Source organism: Lucilia cuprina, chromosome X (assembly GCF_022045245.1).
Source record: "Lucilia cuprina isolate Lc7/37 chromosome X, ASM2204524v1, whole genome shotgun sequence".
Classification (NCBI taxonomy): Eukaryota; Metazoa; Arthropoda; class Insecta; order Diptera; family Calliphoridae; genus Lucilia; species Lucilia cuprina.
In genome coordinates this window covers 6,175,852-6,197,619 of record NC_060949.1, presented here as the reverse complement: position 1 = coordinate 6,197,619, position 21,768 = coordinate 6,175,852, and the positions used below count along the sequence as shown (strand labels likewise).

Below are 21,768 nucleotides of genomic sequence, written 5' to 3'. Positions count from 1 at the left end.
GACGGACGGACATAGCTACATCGAACTAAAATTTAATAAGAACACAGAATGAGTTACAGTTTTGGGTATAAAAGCACCGCTTGCTACAACTTAGGTTATTTGTTATTTCTGATAAATGTCATTTTATCTTAATTTAAATAAAATTTTTATTAGTTCGTTAAACAGAGTACAAAAAACAAGTTTTGTTCGTTATTTAAAGTAGTCAATAGGAATAAGTAGCTAGTTCGTTAAATGCAATGTTCGTAGAATTGAATGGTCGTTAAATCGAAAAACTACTGTAAAATAATTTTTTTAATTTATAGATTATATATCATTTATATGTTTGTGTGATGAATAATAATTTTGAGCATCAGTTGACAATTGATAGGGTTCGTATGAGGAATAATAAAAATTACTTATCAGATAATTATCAGGGAAACCAATATGTGCAAATGCATGTTTTTATGGTGTGTCGTATGGAGTTATGCTTATTTTTGGTTTCTCTGATAATTATTAAAAAAATAAGTACTACATCCTTTAAATATGTTTTTTTATTTGCTTCTTGAGACTGTCTAAAATATTTACTTAAATAAAATTTTGGATAACATATTTATCTATTTCCATCGAATCTTATATTAATACATGTGTATATATTTATATGCGTGTTGTTTATGTTATATACTTCTTTCGTTATTGATTACATGTGTAGGAAAATAAATGAATTTATGAATAAAACATATTTAATTTATATAAAAAATTATTTTACATTGCAAATTTATTGCTTAACAACTCAACTCAATTCAACTTGTACATGACCAACATTTGAATTAATTACTCGGTTTAATGAGATTGTTGTCGTTTGTTACTTGTTGTCGGTTGGTGGTCGGAATAATTTCTATATAAAACGGGTCAGAGTTCTATATGTGGCTGTGCCAAATTGTGTATGTCGTTTATCAAGTGTTGTAAAAAAACAGTGTTTATTACACCCTTCAACTTCGTGAGAAGGTTATATATAAGTTTGCAATTTTCACAATATAATTTTCAAACCCTATAAAGAATATATATTCTGGATCTTGCGGGGTTGATTAACCCATTTCCGTGTGTCTGTTAAAATCAATTATCTAAAGACCCCAGATATATTCGGGATCCAAATCTTCAATAATTCTGTCAGACATGCTTTTAAGAGGAAACTTCAAATCAAATCCGAGACAAACTCTGAAAATTGCATAACAAATTAGAATGCACCAAGTAGCTTGTTTACAAAATAAACGAAAATTGTTCAAAAGAAAGCAATTTTAAAACATACAATATTAAATTCATCTGTTTTTACAATAAAAATGAAACAACTTGCACATGTAAATGATTTTCGATGTAGCCCAGCAAATTGTTAAAAACATTTGTTCATGCACTAACGCAATGTTTTAATCTTCGATTACTCTAACGTGATACAGCCCAACAATATTTGTAAACAGTCAAAAAATATTTCAAAAGGATAAAGAATTTCGAATCGTATTTTAAAATTTCTCTATCACATCAGGTTTTTGATAAATCGTATCCTAAAGTGTTTTTATGGACTTAGAAACTGTCAATAACTATGTTGTTTGTGAAAAAATAAGAGACCTTTTAAATGAACTAAACTATGCTATTCGCCTATGCCGACTCTAATATACCTACCATCGAACCTTGTGTCTTAAATTGAATGTTTTTTATAAACATAAATAGGACTTAAATATAATTTTATACATAAACTCGCATTTGAAGCCAGTAATGTGTATGTTAAAGTAATATTCTGAAGGGGACCTTATATTAGGGTGGGGTCAATTATGTGCCGATTCTTATAAAATTGGGTAAAGAGATTTTTGCTCGTAAGAAACTTATTAAAAATTTCAACTCTATACTCGTATTTAAAATTAGTAGTGAGCGTTAAAGTTATTTTCGGAGGGGCCTATGGGGAGTATAGTTAATTTTGGACCGATCCTTATACAATTTGTTAGAGATGTTTTGACCCATAAGAAACTTGCTTGAGCAAAATTTCAGCGTTAGACCATTTTTGGAGGGATCCTCATATAATGGGTGGGATCAATTAAGGACCGAACCCCATAAAATTTGGTAGTGGCTGTTAAAGGTGCTTTTCGGGGAGTCTTCTATAGGAAAAATTTATGGAACATTTCATCTCTGTAGCTCTATCGTGCTTTTAACAGACAGACGGAAATATACATATATACTTTTGTAGGTCTATGACCAATATTTCAATGTGTAACAAACGGAATGAGAAAATCAATATACCCGCCATCTTTTTTGATGGTGGATAAAATAGCATCAAAATTTTATCATTTTAGTAAATACTGAATGAACATCATATAATCTTAAGCTTGCTACCAAAGGTCCATGTTTGTTGGGTGTATCTAGGTATTAATATACATAAGTTGTATATTGAGACTTCTAGCTTGAGTTGTAGCTACAAGTAGAACAAAATGGCATAACATTATAAACATATACAAATATGTAAACACAAACATTTGCACATATATGTATTTATATAAAAAATAAAAAACAAACGAGCCTTTGATCTTGCCGACGTTTAGCACAAATGAAAGAAGCCGCCAGTCGCATATAATACTATAACACAACTACCACCACCAACAACACCACTACCACTTCAACAACAACGTCGACAACGACAAGAAATAATAATAAATAATAGTAGTAGTACTAACAGCAAAACATCAATAGCAGGCAGCACCATCCAACGAACGACAACAACTGCCTTGAAATGGCATATACATATGTACACACATATATTTAATGTGGCGTAGTGGGGGAGAAAAATTTGTATTTTTGCTTATTGAGTGAGAATAATCGTTGCATGAAACAAACTAACGTTTCAATGTTGCCAGTTCACTTGCTTCAGTTGCCCCCATAAAATATTGCCAAAATCCCCTTCGTTATAGACAACAGTTAAAATATACAAGTGAGCAGCTAGCAAATCTTTCATTTCATGGTATGAGATATTGAACAAACGCAACTCACACACACGAACACACATTTATTCTCTACTTCTATTTAAAAACAAAAATATTTGTGTGTGTAAACAATAATTTGATAATAAAATTGAACTTTGGAGCATTTTCAGAAAATATACTATGAAATATATTTTACTACTTACTTTTGGGTCTCTGCTACATACATACATACTAATTACAACTTTATTTAATATATTGAGATATTTTAACTCAAAAAGAAAATTTTTTGAGTTAAGATTTGTTTATGGATTTCCCACAAAGCTCTTAAAGGAAATGGTATAAGCCTTCTGTTGAGCAAAAGAAAAAAAACGCCACCTTTGACCCCCTCTTAATCCGGCAGTTCTTGGTCGAGCTGAAAATTTGTGTCTGGCATGCTATCCAAGAACCTTGGTGCAAATGTCATTCAAATGTTGATTCACTTGTAAAGTAAAACTACAAGTCGTTTTTTTTGTTTCAGCCCTTGAATTATCATTTAATAAATTAATGGTCTAAAGCAGAAGCATTCATTAAAACTATGATCAAAATATTTTTTTGCTGAGATTTCGAAAAAAGAGTATGTATTGTGTTATTTTAATTTCTGAATATAAAATTAGTAAATTAATAAATGCTTGCTGGGAACATGCTCAAACACGAATTTACAATAATACATACAAATATTCAATACATTTCAATATTAAAAAACAACAAGCGCAAACAGTGAATGAAAGGACCCCAACTCCTTTTAACCTCAGCTTAATATTAAAAAGAATCCAAAGAAAGAAATTCCGAAACGTCATTTTAAAACGAAATTAAATGCAGAATCTGAAAAATGCTCTTGGTTGATTATTTCCTTATACAAATTAAAATTTTCTCTTACCACTAGCAGAAACCCTTAATCCATAAGGTTTTGGTGATTGCAACCCTGAGAAACGGTACGAATTTTTGCTCCACCCCTCTAAATGTGGCGTTCAAATTTGACGCCATATTGTTACCCTGTACAACACACACAATCTCATAAACAGGCTCTTTTTTCCATAATAAAAGGAAAAAGAAACTGAAAAATACAAGCAACAATCTAACCAACCCCCCACCCACCTGCTTAACAATCTCTTTCCCTCCCCTCCAGCACCCCTTCTCATACCATCCAATCAAAAGGAACTCAATAATAGTTGTTGTATTCAATGCTACTACTACATATGTATATACACACACTTACAACGCAACATTTCTGTTACGTGTGGCGTTCAAAAATAAAAATGTTAAGTCTCTCGTGTATGGGCTCTGTGTATGTAACTGTGTGTGTCTAGTATTGGGAAAACAACCCTAAAGAGAAAAATCTAACCAAAGGCTTGCATCATAATGGCGTGTTTCTTTTCACATCATGCTTTTTACTTTTTATTTCCTTTTTGTTTGTATGTATGTGTATGTGTGTTTTTTTCTTTTCTGAACAAGAACAATATTTTCAGAGGGCTTTAAGAAATAAACAAAAAATTATATTTTTACTGAGAGCCTACAAACTTTATATGCATTAAGTTTTAAAAATACATTTCTTATCAACAAATTTAAACTTCAATACACGATTTTTTTCTGATTCTGCTATAAAAATTAGAGCACTAAATTGAACTTTAAATTTTAAACATTTGAATTTGATTTTTTTTATTTGTTTATTAAAAAAATCCTGTGTAATTGAAAAGGCCTAAGTTATTTGGGCGTTAATAATGGAAATTTACATTAAGAATAAATGTTATTGACAGTCAGGCGGCATTTTTTTCATCTTACACTACTATTAGTCAGATAATATAAAAAGGATATTTTAAGGCTGAGTTGCCTATCTGACAGTACTCTATTTCGGGCGGCCGTACATAGAGACTAACTTGAAATGAACAGACAAATGATGTATAAAGAACGGGATCGGCTTTAGATATATCAAACGATATATAGGTAGCAACACCTGGAGGACGCTGGGTGTTAGGTACACAAGCAAGTCGGCTTCTAATCCATATTAACGAATTTTGTCAGAGCCATACGGTTGCACATTCTCTGCGAATACCCTGCCCTAGTGATCGAGAGGAATATATATATACATACTCCTGGGAAAATATACAATTAGAGCACTCTCTAGGAAGAAACGATTTGGATCTAGTATTACTTTAACATGCACAAGAGCTAAAACTCTGTGAAAAAGCAGAAGTAATAGTCAAGGAAGTTATACAAAAATTTCAAATTTTTATGAATCAAAATATTTGCGATCAAAACTAATGTGAATATTTTTCTATCATATTAGAATATTAACTGATTTCACGAGAACCAATTTTAATTAAGTTAATTTACCCCTTTTCACTTTTTGACCTAAAAAATATACTTGTTATAAATTTTTAACAGAATTTTATTAATAGAAAGCTATTACAAACAAAATTAGTAAAAGGGAATGAACACTTCTATAGGAAATAGATTTGAATATTTCTTATTATAGATTAAAAATAATTCACCACACTAAAAAATCGTTGGATTATTTATAATATGGAAGTTTAGAAAAATACTCTGTCAAAAATTTTATGTTACTAAATATATGTTTAATTTCTTCAAAAACATAATCGGAAAAAATCATTGATTTACAGGCTTTTTTTCAAAAAAGGAGCTAATTCAAGCGCCAAAAGTGTTAATTGGCTGCGCCGATGCTTAGTGTGTAACATATGATTAGTGTGTAACATAAATGGATTTATTATTATTTTTTGTATACAAATTAATTTGGCACTAGTGATTTTTAACTAAAATATTACTTTCACATATAATAACCACTTAATATTATTAGTTAATTCAATGATAATGAATTAAAGAAAATAATTGAATTTACACTAGTTAAATTGTTTAATATTTGCCAAATACCTTGCTATAATATCCTATCCACGACACGTTTCATAATATACAGTCATGGACAAAAATAGGTGCATGATTTATTTTAAAATAAAAAGTGTATAAATCGGTACAATTTAGTTCTTTGTGGAAACTTTTGCGTTTTTTAATAATTTCAAAGATTGTGGAGAGAACGGACAACTAGTTTTTAAGTACCGGCAACTAGACAGATTTTTAATTTTTACTACCAAATCCCAAAGATGATAAGCAAACTTTACTACAAATGCATTTAAACTAAAATAGAACGTTAGGTCGCCTGTTGCACATAAAAATACTTCTTCGTCTGCTGATAATCCTTAAACTAAAGGGAGGCGTATCAAATGCTCTAAGAAAATTTAAAGGATAACTGCGAATACTATTTTATCCCTAATGGACCGAAAACAATTTTTATAGCAAAATTTGATGGTGTGTGGGGTGTTTAATTTGAATACCAATTTTGAAAATCACAATGGATGGATGTGTGTACAATGATTTCTTGAAAAGTGTTATTATATCACATTGTGATATAAATTACGTTTTTATAATGTAGATTTCAACAAAACAAGGACTTATCGTAATTAAAGAGTGCGTGTTTTTTAATGCTACTTAAAATCAATGAAAAACCTATGATACAAACAACTTTATAAAAAAAATTCTGTAGCAATGAAAAGTAATTCCGTTTTTTTTAAATAACGGTAACAAACCGAGGAATATTCTGTCCTTAGACAATTTCGTCCAAGAGTTGAACAAATTAATTTCGAATATTGCGGCTATTATATCAATTTTTTAAAATATAGATTTCCGCCAGTGTAAATCTTACTTATCTTTTAATATTAACTAGAGTACATGAAGAGAGCTTCGCTTACCTAAACGCAAACCACACACCTATTATTTTTTGGTTCATATATGTACGTATATGATCTACGAGAAAATACTGATTAGGGAGGCAAATTGTTCTAATCCGCCAATTAATAATCTTTGGAAGCATTTGAGCAATTAAATCGGAAGTAAATAACATAATTACTTTCAATAAACTGTGTAACTATTTGAGCGATAAAATTTAAAGTAAGTAAGTGAATTTTTCGGATGTTTAAAAATTAAAATCTGTCAAAAATCACTGATGTACCTAAAAATTTTAAAAGTGATTGTTTTAAATTACCCCGAAAATTAAATAAAATTTTAAATTTGAATTATGAAAACTTAATAAACTTAAATATATAGATGCATATAAAGTAACAAAAATGCAAATAATTTACAATAATTTACCCTAAAACAACACAAAGATAAAACTAAAGAAAAATATAAAATATAATACAAAAAGTAGTATTGCAAGAAGAAATAGAGGAAACAAATATCCTTACAGTAGTCATTGCTTATTAAGTGTGGTTAGTTTGACACGCTTCGCCACCATTTCAAAATGACCATTTAATTGGAAGTGTCAACCGTATATTATCACCGCCCTAATAATGTTTGTGTAGTGTTTTCTACGCTACAGTGACCACCCAATCATACGTGCCAACACAGACATGTCCACACATTGAATGTTTTTTTTTTGTAAATACATGAGTATATATAGATATATTTATTACAAAGATATAAAATCAACAAAAACATCATTTGTACAATAATTGTTTTTTTTCTTTTTATTCATCCTTATTATCAATTCAATTTATTATGGTTTGTTTAAGAGAACTTCCTTTTCTATTTGTAAACGTCAATAACAAGAAAAACATCAACATCTATGTATATGTATATATGAACGGACGGAAAAGAAAGAAGGCAAACACCCAGCAACACTTGGAGACACCAAACTGACAAATTTTTTTTCTTCTTTCTATTTCAAACTGTGTTTATGCGTGTCATGTTTTCTAAATATATAAAGTAATGTATAAGTGGAATCATTGGCTTCTTGTAAAACTGCGGGACGAAAATACATATAATATATGTACATACATATGTATATATTATCCATGTGTGATTAAGTTTTGGAGTGTGGTCATTACTTAAGAATTTCCTATTCTTTTGCAATGTTTTTTACGACAATTGGAAAACCAATATTTGCACCCATAAAACTAAAACATACACACTTGGTTGTTTATTGAATGGTTTTATTTATAATTATTTGCTCCTAAGTAAACATGTAATTTCCGAACTAGATTTAGAGATTTCTTAAACGACTATAAGCTTAATATTTAAGTACAGTGGTTTCCCAGTTTAACGAGTTTTAAAAGCAATTATGGACCAATATTAAAAAATGTTCCAATAAAAATGAAAGTTTCATATATAGAAATAGAAACAATGATTTTTTAAATAGACATAATTTCCCAGCAAAAATAATAATTTTTTAAGCTTCCTTGGACCTTTAAAGAAGCTTTAATTAAATGTTTTTCTACTGACATTTGTATGAGTTAGTTAGTTTGAAAGAAGGATGTATATACATCAAATCCGAAGAAATACACCTAGGCCTCAATCGGACCAGTTCCAGACTGGAACAATAGCCTACCAGAGGCCACATGAGTTAAAAACGTTAGGCCATTATGTTAAATGTGTGTAATTATTTTATTTATGTTAAAATAATTTTTCATTAAACAATAGACTTATTTGCATTTTCGAAACTAGTGTTCATCCTAAAAGTCAACGACATTCAAAATGTTATTTACAAGAAAGTTCGAAAGGAAATACTTTTCGGTGTTAAATTGTGTATTTTAGGTAAAGTGAAATATTTTTGCTTTGAATATTTATATGGATTTAGAAAAAAAAAATTAATAACTAACAGATTTTTAAAAATTATTTCGGTTAAATAATTCATTTTAAAAGAAGTTTAATTCTTTTAATAATTGTTTGAAACAAAAATAAAAAGAGATTTCATATAATATCCTCTTATTTAGCTCACTAAACGTCAAAACAAACATTTAAGTTTGGTTTCTTAGAATGAAAAAAATCGGTAATAACTGCAAATTCCAAGGATCACGCTATTATAATACGAAGGATGCCAGCAATAACTGTTTTTATATATGAAAAAAATAATTACATTTTCTTATGTTTAAAATCATCATGTTTGTAAAGAAAGTTAAAAATATCAGAGAGGTAAAGCCACATAATTACTGTTTTTAAATAACAAATTTTAAAATTTCATAATTTCTGATATCTCTGAACTACAGACTTTCTAAATAAAAATAAATATTACAACTACCGTTGCGAAATTTTCCCAGCGAAATCTTTGTTTACAATTAAGTACATTATTAATGACTTACTTTGTAGGTAAAGTCTAAATCAAATAAAAGTAAAAAATCAAAGAAAAATAAAATAGTTACTTTTTCTTGCTTTGAACACACGATACAAAATGTATATTTTTAGATAAACATTTCAAAAAAAATGACTTTGAATTTTTACTAATTTTATATAATTATAAACAAATCAAGGGATTTAAAAAATTAACCCTGATTCAGATAATATAGATTAATATGTATATCATCTAAATTGAAAATTATGTTTTATTTATCTCATATTCGTTTACATTAAAAATTGACATCACACCGATATTACACGTACAATTTGATGAAAACGAAAAGACTTAAGTATGACGCGATTTGTTTAAAAAATCCAAATCCCTGATTATGCCAGTCTTGTTGTAAATAAGATGATGCGGGTGATAACATATAACACCATATTTAATCAAATTATCTAGTAATCCCGGTACATACATAGATACATACATGCATAACTACATACATAGATACATACATACATACATACATACATACATACATACATACATACATACATACATACATACATAAATACATACATACATACATACATACATACATACATACATACATACATATATACATACATGCATTCATTTATTTTGATTTTATTGTTTTGTTTTCTTTATATATGTTGATTCGATTTTAGCTGGGATTCCACGAATTCATTTTTGATTTTTTTCTTATTTTTTTACATTTTTATTCAATTTATTTTAAAGAGTCGTTGCCTTACTTGATATGTGTTTTCGATATATCAAATTTTTTGCATTTCTTTTTTGTTATCATGCTGCTTACTATATGTTGTTTCTTCTTCAGTTGTAACACACATCTATACATATAACACTCGTGAGCAACAAAATATATACAAAATCCAAATCCTTGCTTAAATAAAATGAAAATTGTTGTAAATAAAATGAAAATTTTGCGATTGCGCTAAACTCGAATCTCCTTCTAATCATTTTTTGAAAAATTTCTTCTTCCTTATTCTAGATATCTTAAAATTTATTCTTCCTTATTCTAGATATCTTAATATAAACCTCGCGACAATCATAACTTAATGGTAAGATGTGTTTATTTTTTCGAACATATGTGTGCACATATATAAATGTTTGTAAATTGTGTTTTAGTATGTGCGCGCGCATTTTTAATACTTTATATTGTATGTATTTAAATACATGCTGCACAACAGCAACACTCAGAAAAAATATCTAAAATCATCCTTAAATTAAATCCATAACACAATATTAAAAATATATAAATATTTATTTAATTTTCTATTCTTCCGGGTACAACTTATATTATATCCGAAACTCAATGATTTTTTCCTTTACTGTTTTATAACAAAATTAGATTCATTGAAAATGAAACTAAATGTAATATGTATAATTCCTCTGAATTTTTTTTAAGTGCATTTGTCATTCGTTGTTGTTGTTGTTTAGGTACATTTAACCCTTTACATACAGAATGCGTACAAGCAAATTCATGTACAGTTTAACGTTTGTAACTACAATATGTGACAAGAACTGCGTTTTTATTTTTTCTAAACTGTTTAAATATTTTAAATGAAATTGAAATAGGCAACTCTGTTACTCAGAATGATATTACACATATTCTTAAACAAACGCACCCTACATACTAAGTATGTATCTTGCTCAGTAAATTTAATACATACATACTAAGAAACACACAAGCAATTTTGAAATACATATTTCTTCGTACATCCTTTGGCTTATTTTAGACACCTACACCATGAGTTATGGCCCGCCACTCATTTCCAAAAGCAAATGCAACAAACTACAGATCAGTTCTAAAGTCAACAACAAATATAAAGACTCTTAAAAATTTACATTTAGATTCGCGTTAATAGACGTGTTTAAATGTATTCGAAAATAATTTAAAATTTCGATTAACCTTTAAACATTATTCGAAAGAATAACAAATAAATGTTTTCAATAAAACTATAATTATATATTATTTAACTGAAAAACATGATGATAGTAGTATTTAAATTTAAAATTGGTGTAAATAAATTGAAATCATATAAAAATAAAAAAAATTAATAATAAATTCAAAAGTACTTTCATAAATAAAAAAGTATTAACAGGCTTTAAACATCTTTTACATATAAACTGGTTTTTCTTCGTATATATGTTTAAATACATAAAGTTTGTTCGACGACTGTTTCTTGCGTAAATTTTATGTATCCGCAACAAGTTCCGTAATATCAACATTTAATTTACCGAGATCTAGAAAATCAGTAGAAATGAATACTCTTCTGTCACACCGATATGTAGCTTCGCCCACACCTGTACGCGTTCGAGTAGCTTGAAAGGAGACTTTGAAGCTCCGGCCCATAAATGAGAAATCTATTAAATTTTCAGTAGAATATTAGCATTATCAACACATTGAAGTAGTTTAAGTAATATGTATGTATATAGTTCCATATTTTTTTATATACGAGTGTAGAAGATTTTTACCGTCCAATAACTAAAAATTGCTAAATAATGTTTTTAAATTTGTATCCTAATATTAAAAAAAATATATGAATCATTAATGATTTTAAAGGCTTTAATAGTTCAACATTTAAACGTTTGTCCCAAAAAGAGGCCATAAATGGCACAAACATCGTCAATGGCAACAGAATTCTAAACTGCTCGTCTTATTTTTGCAACTTGCTTTTAATTTTTTTTTCGCTTATTTTTTATTTGTGCCGTATAAAAACGAGTTGCTGAGTTTCTCAAATAACATGTTTTCTGTTGTTACTGATGTTGATGTTGCTGTTATTGTTTTTGTTGTTGCTGATATTCCTGGTATTTGCCATAACGTAGTTAAACGAACAGTTTGTCTTTATGTAGTTTTTCATTTTGTTTTTATTTCTGTTTTTTGAGCAACGCAGGAAGGCGTTTTTGCTCGTTAGCATTGATGATGTTGACGCTTTATTATCATATGATTTTTGCAATCGTTAGTTGCTGCTGCAGTTGGTGCGCATAATGAATGATAAAGCGCGACTCGTTTGTGTGGTTGATGTAGATTTTTATTTATTATAATTCCCTTTATTGTACATATATTACATACATAGGTTTTTGTTCTCCTAAAAATGGTTGATGTTATAAGTTTATCGTTTTAAATGTACTCACTTGCTAGTTCGATCATTCGCAGATGATTTGAATATATTAGTTTTTTTTGCCCATATTTAAACATACCCTATAACACTTTTGTGAGGAGTTACATTGGGTTTGAGCTGATGTTTGTAACGCATTTTCTAAACCCCTGAATAGGGCTTGTGAACCTTGTAATCAAACTACAGGTCGAAATTTTGGAGATAATTCAATAAAATTTGGCACATGATCCTTTATTGTACCGTATACAAATGGTTAACATCAGCCCATTATTTCACCTAGCCCCCATACAACTGAACACGCCGAATTGGGCTTTTAAGTTCGTAATTATGTTTAATATACAAAAAGCTGCAAAACCATGTTCTATACTAGCCTGGATAGCCCTCATGAACTTTATAAATCTAGGGCCTCATTTGACCCTAGCCCCTGTAAAAAGCCTTAAATGGCTTATGTATATGTGAGACAAGGTACAATTCAACTTATATGCCTTATTATGAAAATTAAATCACTTTTTATTCGTATACAGGTGTAGGGTATTATATGGTCGGCCTTGTCCAACTATAACTTCTTACTTGTTTTTGTTGCCTTATTGCAACACTTCAATATTACTGATTTTAAATGGATTCAAAATATAAACTGTAACATTAAAAAAAGGTTGTTTCCAACAAGACTTTCTGTCTTGTATGTCGCCACATGAAAACGCATACTCCTGTTGCCACAAATAATAAGATTCCTTTTGGTAATAGGGATTTGTTATTTAAAAATCCTAGGCACAAAATTAATAACAAAATAAATTACTTCTTCATGTAACTTAAAAATAATTCGCGGACATAAAGGGTTAAGGAAATAAACTGAAGATTTGATCAGTAAAATTATTATCACGATAACAATAAGACCTATCACAACATTCTATTCTGATGATGTGCATTTATATCCCTTTTTTTAATGATTTATGCTTTGCTTGTTCCATTTCGATCGAAGGTGAATTTTTTAAGTCAGTTAATATAATACGTTATTGGGCAGTTATTATGGTTTTATGTGGAAAACTAATTTTGAGTTTTGCTAACAAGTGTTAAGGGTTCAGTTAAATCAGATTGGACTTTCATTTTTTCATATTGAAATTTGTTGCCAGCATGTAAGGTGCACTTTTAAAATGACGTAAATAAGTATGAATGAACATTGGAGGAGTCCATAAGTAGTATCGTTTTCTTGAGATGAACTGTTCTTTTTAACTAATTCCTACATGGTTTACATTTTATATATATATATATATATATATATATATATATATATATATATATATATATATATATATATAATATATATATATATATATATATATATATATATATATATATTATATATATATATATATATTATATATATATATATATATATTATATATATATATGTATTTTATATATATATATATATATATATATATATATAATATATATATATATATATTATATATATATATATATATATATATATATATATTTTTATATATATAATATATATATATATATATATGTATGTATCTATGTATGTGTGTATGTATGTATATATGCATGTATTAAAGTGTTAAGTGGTACTGCTCTCCATTTCAGTCATTGCATGCTGTTCTTCACTACTGTCCTCAGAGTTGCCAAATAAACAAAACTTTACATAAAGCCCATGGCTGTGCCATGAACGCAACAACAAACCATCTGAATAGTTGTGGTATGTACGGGATGTTGCTTGTGATTCAGTCAGCCTTCAGTTTGCGAGTATCATTTTATAATACAACACTTCATGAATGCTTTGCATACCACATTTATGTACAAATATTTCAATATGCATAAATAAATGTCACTCACTTACTACAACACCGCATTGGCTAAAACAACATTTAATATTTAAGAATATTATGGATTCATATACATTCAGATGCATATGTATATATAAAGAAATATTTTTGCCTAATCGATAAGTACTTATCACAAAATATTGCATTAAGACATCTATGTTTTATTTTAAATAATTTTTGTTTCAGTCTTGGCGCTTTTAACAACAATGACTTTTCAACCGAGAAAAGACTCAGCTTTTGTTTGATCGTATACTAGCCTATACTAAGGTCCAAAGTTTAAGAACAAGATCCTTTAAGAAGAATAATAAACTTGCTTCGTCATTTGTTGTTGGTTGCTTAATTTTTAGATTTTTTTCATAACTTATTTCCCGTCAACTAACTGCTAACTACGGGTTAAATGCTTAATTATATACATATAAATCTAATTTTCAACACATAAAAACATATTTCATCAGATACTCCTTTTCCATTTATTACTAATTGTAGTTTATTAAAATATTAAATAAAAAACTGAAATCTAAACACACAAATATGTCCGTCTGTATGTCTACCAGCATGCAATAACGTTTTTCGTTTTTCTGAGCTAGCAAGTGTCGCAATGAATTTTACATTATTATTTAAGGTTCATAAAGTATATATTAAACAAAAATGTACGCATTTTTAATTTATGGCAAACGAACAAAACAAAATAATAATAATAATAATTTTAATTTGTCGGTTGTGATGGTAAGGGTTGTAATAAGTTGCACTAAGTTCGATATAATTTTTTTCCGTATATGTGTCTAGCGAATGGTCAAGGCTGTAAATGCAAGGCTCGAATTTATTTGTACTTTAAATTAAAACAAGTAGGAAAGTATAGTCGGGCATGGCCGACCATATGATACCCTACACCATGAGTATATTTTTACAATTTTTACTTTTATAAAATTTTTATTTTTTGTAAAGAAACTGTTGAATATTACCATAATTCCAAAATATTTAAGCCATTTATTGATAAAAAACTAAAATTTCTAAATGAGGCTTTATATAGGTCAAATATGGGCCGATCCTCGGTAAATTTGGGAATAGGATATATTTCTAAATAACAGTTAGTTTTGTTGAGTTTCATTGCGATACAAATGGTTACAAGTCAATTTTAGACGTTTAAGTCATTTTTTGAAGGGGGGTTTGTATGGGGACTAATATAGGCCGATCCTTACGAAAATCTGCAGTATCATTTATACTTATATAAAACTTATTTGTGCCAATTTTTAGAGAGATAGCAGAATATTTGACGTAATTATAGCATAAAAAGTTCAAATTGGGAGGTACGGTTGTATGGGGGCTAGGTGAAATAATGGACCGATTTCAACCATTTTCAATAGGCTTCGTCCTTGTGCCAAAAACATGCTTGGTCCAAATTTCATCAAATTATCTTGAAAATTGCGGCCTGTACCTTGCGCACAAGGTTTACATGGACAGCCGGACAGACGGACGGACGGACGGACATGTCTTAATCGACTCAAAAAATGATTCTGAATCGATCGGTATACTTTAAGGTGGGTATTGGACCAATATTTTTGTATGTTACAAACATCAGCACAAACGTATAATACCCTCCCCACTATAGTGGTGTAGGGTATAAATACACATATACATATGGGTAATTTCGTGTCAAGTGTTCCAATTTTAAAAGTCGATGTATTCCGATTTGGATGAAATAAGCACCAAGGTTAGTACTATGGAATAGTAGGCCAAACAAATTTTCTGCTCAATTGGTCAAGAACTGCTGGTCAGTTCAAATGAGTGTAACTTTTCACCTATTGGGCCTAGCGAAAATTGTTCAAAGGAATTCAGATAGCTATTTTTTTATTCTTTCCAATTTTTTTTTTAATTTTTGAAAACAGTGGGCACTAAATTTTCTCTTATTGATTAAAAAACATGTTATTCTTGAGTTAAAAATTATTTTATTATTTTTCATAGATATTCCACTCGCATCCCATTATAGAGCTTCTATCCAATGGTACTAAACATAGTGCAAATTTCGTGAACACCGATTTTTTTCTTTGGGCCACTTGACATGAAATTCCGCATATGTATATCATATCTGAAGGCTGAACACAGGGGAACATTTTGATGGGGATGGGAGAACGAGTTTGCATGTTTTCTAATAAAAAAAGAAGATTTACAGCTTAATTACAATTGGAACCTAAGCCACTATCGGCAATGAACTTTTATATATTTGTATGGAGAGCAAAATATCGTCTTGTTCCAGCGGCCTCTCATTGTTCTCTTTTTTATGATATAGCGTGCCACATGTTCATAATGTTTCGCTAAAAATCATACACAAATTTAAATTTAGAGTGAATTGTGTTAATTTTTGATATTTAGTTTAAAAGTGAGAGTGTTGTATACAAACAGATGAACGGACAAAGCTAAATCCACTCAGAATTTTATAAAATGTAAGAGTATGTATATTTCTTGGGACTCAGATGAAGATTTCTCAGTGTTACAGACGGAATGACAAACTTATATATACTCTCAATCACCACGAATAGTAGTGGAGTGTATGAAAATGGGCACAAATTTCTAACATACCATTTCTGCTCATAATAAAGGGTTAAATTCTTTTCATGCGCAGCACATTATATTGAATGTAATGTATTATTTTTCAGTTAATTAAATGGGAAAAAGGGTAAAAGGTTTTGGTTTTCATATATATTTAAAGTAACTATGCACCATAAAAAGCATTAAAACATGACAATGAGAAAAACAAATAAAGAGATCAATGCCGTGAAATTTAAAAAGTAAAAAAATGAGTTAGAACCCATCATATGAAAATGACACTAAGAGTAGGATTTTACACTGAAATGAATGATACTTATATGTAGAGTAAAAGAGCAATATGATATTTTTCTAAAAATAACATTAAATGATAAATTAAGCCCTAAAAACGAATAGAAGTATACAATGATTAAAATAACTCGTACTTTTTTCTGAAATTTATATGATATTGGAAAAGCTGAGTATTTATTTAATTTTTTTTACATCATTTTCATTTGTGTGTGAAGTGAAAAGTTTTTTTTAATATCGAGACTGATGTAATTTGTAGATTGATGTTATATTGGAACTGAGTATTACTTTGAACTATATATAAATATGGTATGTTTGACTATTAAAATCTTATGATTTGTTTAGAAAATATTTAGGAAATATAAAAATATCATTCAAGATTCCAACCGATGGCATTTGAGTTATGTTAGTATTGCAAGCTATATATTAAAAAGGGTTTATAGACAGATAGTGTTTATTGCATTAGGGTTGTATGATGACAGGCGCTAAACTTGTAGCTAAAAGACATCAATAGTAACAGAAACTGCAACAACAAAATAATCTCTGATATAATGAAACGTTTAAAAATATCAAATAATAGAAAAAGGGGTTTAATTTGTATAATTACACTTTAAACTGACAGACGGACCGACTCGCCCAAGTATTATTAACTAAATACCATATAACTTAAATATAACTATGTATGTTTTATTGTTTTTTGTATTTACAAATGATGACAAGCTGACGATAAGAATAAAAAGGGTGAGTAAAATTATACATTAAACATACATACTCGAACACACAACACGCACCGCACCACATTCAACTTTTGATTGTATGCAGCAATTATTCTATACACTCTATTTTATTGTTAACTATTGTCAAAATTAGGAGGGATGCGTTGCATCATAAAATTTATATAAAACTTGAAAAAAAAGAACACACAAAGCAAATTGTTGCAGCTAAATACTACTATACATTTTACTGACCGCATATTACAATTTTCAAGTACGTATGTAAAGTATTTGGAAATGTATGTATTTATGAACTTTTACCAATTTATAAAAACTAACGTAACCCCAGAAATGACTATAATTACAATGTACCATATACAATTAAATTTCAGATTGAATTCCAAAGTTTGACTTTGTAATAATTTGCCTAATATTAATTATTGATTTTATTATTATTATTATTATTATTATGTAGAAATTTGCAAATGGCTTTAGCATAAAGGCTCAAAAAATTTTAAATATAGTATATAATGATTTCAATTTATCAACTTTACAAGTTTTTAATTTTATTTTAAAAGTTTTTAATAAAATATTTGAATTTTTTTGCTCAATTTCAAATGTTTATAACACTGTATAATAGAATTGTTTAATTATATTTGAGATAGGATGTTTCTAATATACAATTGGAAATTGTGTAAATTTGGAATTCGTCAAATGATATTTGTTGTGCTATAACAATGTTATTCACACAAAACTTATTATTTTAAAAAATCGAGACGACATATCATTGCTTCTTTTTGTTTAAAAGAGCATAAAAATGTCAATTAAAATAATTAAAAACAATCAGATGAATAGAAAATGTAGTCATCGCACACTAAACGAATGATGGAAATATATACACTGACTCAAACAATTGTCCGTACAGTATGTATTTAAAAACATATTTTGTAATATTTTCTACAATATTTGTTTTTTTATCATAGGTGATAATGTCCGAATATACTTTATATTTTCAAAAATTTTAAATAATATTCAATGTATTTCTCGTTACAATTCACTTTAAAAATTCGATGTTGTTTTAAAATGTTTAAACAGTTATATTGTCGATTGTCCTTCCGCAAATATGATATTTCAAAAAAATTTATTCCGTAACTCTGCCACCAAGGGAAATAATATTTTCTTTGATTTTAATAGGATTCTTGCACTTATTTTAGCTGTAAACAAAATAAAAGTTTTATGAAAAGACTTGTAAGTAGTCCTGACAACATTATATAGATATCGAGTCTTACAGTTTAAACAACCCCCTTTCTTAGCCATATTTATATTAACAGCGCGAAGACATATTTGTTTGTTAAATCTCTTATGTCATATAAAAGTTCAATATGACATAAGAAAAAAAAACTAAAGACAAACGTACAAAAAGTATGCCTTTAATTTTTAATTAACGTCAAATTTCGATATCAAACATTTAAAATTTGGAAAAATTACTTTTCGAAGCAAATAATAAGAGAGAAAGAAATGAGGGAAAAAGAGTTTAAACCATTTAAAATTCATCTTCTTGAGAAGGGTATATATAATATTTATGATTACATATGTGTTCAATTGCGTAATCCCGTTTGTAATTTCTATGATATAATTTTCCGACTTTATTCTGAATCCTTGTAGAATTTAGATTTTTTAATAATGCTCAGACAGAAACTGCAAAAATGTACTTTTTGAATTTTTTTAACATGAAATTAAACATGTAGAGCCCTGATTTACGAAAAAGTACCAAAAATAATCGTTTTATTGGTTACTACTAAGTCCGGGCCCTACATGCTTAAAATTAAGTTTGTAGGACACGGAGTCAGTGATAACCTATAAAAGGGCACTTTTTTGCACTATTAAGTTAAAACAAATCTGGAGGAAACGATTTTTTTTTTACTTTTTTGTTATATGAATGGTACACTTTTTGGTTTTTATCCACAATACGCAACACCCTGATTGATCGAAAATCTATAAAAGGAGACTTTCTGATACATTTTTGTTTTACACGTTTTTTGTAATGGCTCTCTTCTATTTAATACATAATGGTGAATTGTACCTATATAAGATTCCGCACTTGTTTTTTATTATTTTTTATTTGTAATATTTCTATGGTTATACGGAGGATCAATCTACTTAAATGATTATAATCTTTGTATTTATTTTATCAGCTTTTTGTACAATAGATAAATAAACGGATACAACAACACCAATAATTGAAAACATAAACTTAAGGTACACAAGCACACCCAGTAACCATTTGTTAAGTCTGAAAAATATTTTTTTTTCACATTCTGAACTATGTGACAAAAACAAAATAAGATAAAAAAGTCGTTTTATATATCAAACTTTTATATTGTGTTTACTGGGTTATGTGCAAACATATCTATACATATGTATGTGTTTGTATAAAATCTATGTGTTATTGTGATGTATTTATGTACTTTTAAAGATTTGAGTTTCTTAGAAATGCGTTGTATTAATATTAAAAAAATACATATAGTATATTAAGGAACACATACAACTGTTAGTAATATTGTTGTTTTGGTTTTTTAAGTACTTTTCTGAACAATTCTTTTATATAGTATATTTTTGTATATTTTTGTTTCTAAATCTTATTCAAGAAATATATATTTAATCAGTAAATCCTTATTTAAAACTTACCATTGTAACTGGCAGACCACCAGCGCCACCATTTGAATACGAGTAAGGAGATACTAGATAACCCATATTAAAGCTAGATGCATGTGGCTCAATCTTACCTAAAAAAGAGGATAAAAAGAGTTTAAGGTTAACAAGATTATTTATATTTTAATGCAGAAAAAATCGGGTATAATTAATCTCACTTTAACGAAAATCCGATATAACGCATGTGAAGAAAATTTTTGATATTATCAATATTAATAGGAGGCATTTAAAAATAGAAAAATTAAATAAATCGATCATATTCCTGATTTTAGGTTCACTGCATATCCGTCCTATAGATTAATCACTACAATACACTGCAGCTCACTGAAATAGGTTCACTACTTTGTTTAGATACAAATATATGGCGTAAAAAGATTTAAACATTCATAAATTCGTTGTTTATAAAGTTAATGCCACGCAATTTCTCATAAGTCATTTTTTTCCTTTCGAAATTAAATTCTGAATTATGGCGGACATAGAACCATAATTACCGCTACCACCATATAAGGTCTCCTTTAAAAATGTCTGTAAAGCTGCCTTCAAAATAATGATATGGCGACGAAATTCGACATAAACAAGTTTTCTACAACCCCAAACATCTCTACGAAATTTTGTGGGTCCATATTAACCCCTATTTCCCATATAAGGTACCTTTTAAAAATGACTGTAATGCTGATTACTGGCTTCAATTACATCGCGACATAAACAAATTTCATATGACCCTAAATTCATCTACGAGGTCCCCATCAGAAAATTACTTTAACGCTCATTACTAGTATAAAAATATGAGCACCGGGATGAAATTCGACATTAATATAATTTGTATGAACCAAAATTGTTCGACAAAATTTTGCGGAGATTGGTCAAAAATTGAACCTATCAGAAATCACTTACATATCATGCATTCAGTATTGATCGTTTATGAATCAAAATCGTTCTACAAAATTTTTAGGCAATCGGTCCATAATTGATTAATGGACCTCTTTCAAATATTACCTTACCTTAACATCGATATATGATAATAAAATATTCATAAATATCAAAGATTATATATATAAGATTAGACATGGCCGAAGTTAGAGTATTATAACTTGTTTGATCTGACAAGATTGATGTCGAATCAAGTTATAATGACGTTCTAAAGTGAAATCATCAATAATATTTTATGTTTGTGAAAATAAATGTATAATATCCTGTCAACTTTTAAAACCGATGTCTTCCTATTTGGCTGAAATTTAACAAAGGTGAACTAGGACACAAATTTGGTCCTAGCAAATTTGACCTAAGGACTAACGTATTGTACGTATAATATTAAAGTTGATTAACGCATATTTCAAACTTAGAAATAATATTTACTGCTACATACATAACAAAAATATTTTTTGTTAATTAAACGTCTTC

At 28.5% G+C, this 21,768-nt stretch overlaps 1 protein-coding gene across 11 annotated transcripts in view; it reads right to left on the bottom strand.

Moving 5' to 3' along the window:
* LOC111687000 (protein pangolin, isoforms A/H/I/S) overlaps positions 1-21,768 on the bottom strand; it is a 93,361-nt gene that overhangs the window by 55,648 nt on the left and 15,945 nt on the right. For 10 of the 11 annotated variants that reach the window (XM_046948141.1, XM_046947717.1, XM_046948011.1 and 7 more), the window contains one exon: positions 20,344-20,441. In XM_046948141.1, coding sequence (XP_046804097.1) covers positions 20,344-20,441 — 98 coding nt within the window. Of the gene's footprint in view, positions 1-20,343; positions 20,442-21,768 lie in introns of those variants that run through there. The other variant, XM_046948095.1, reaches the window with a different exon arrangement.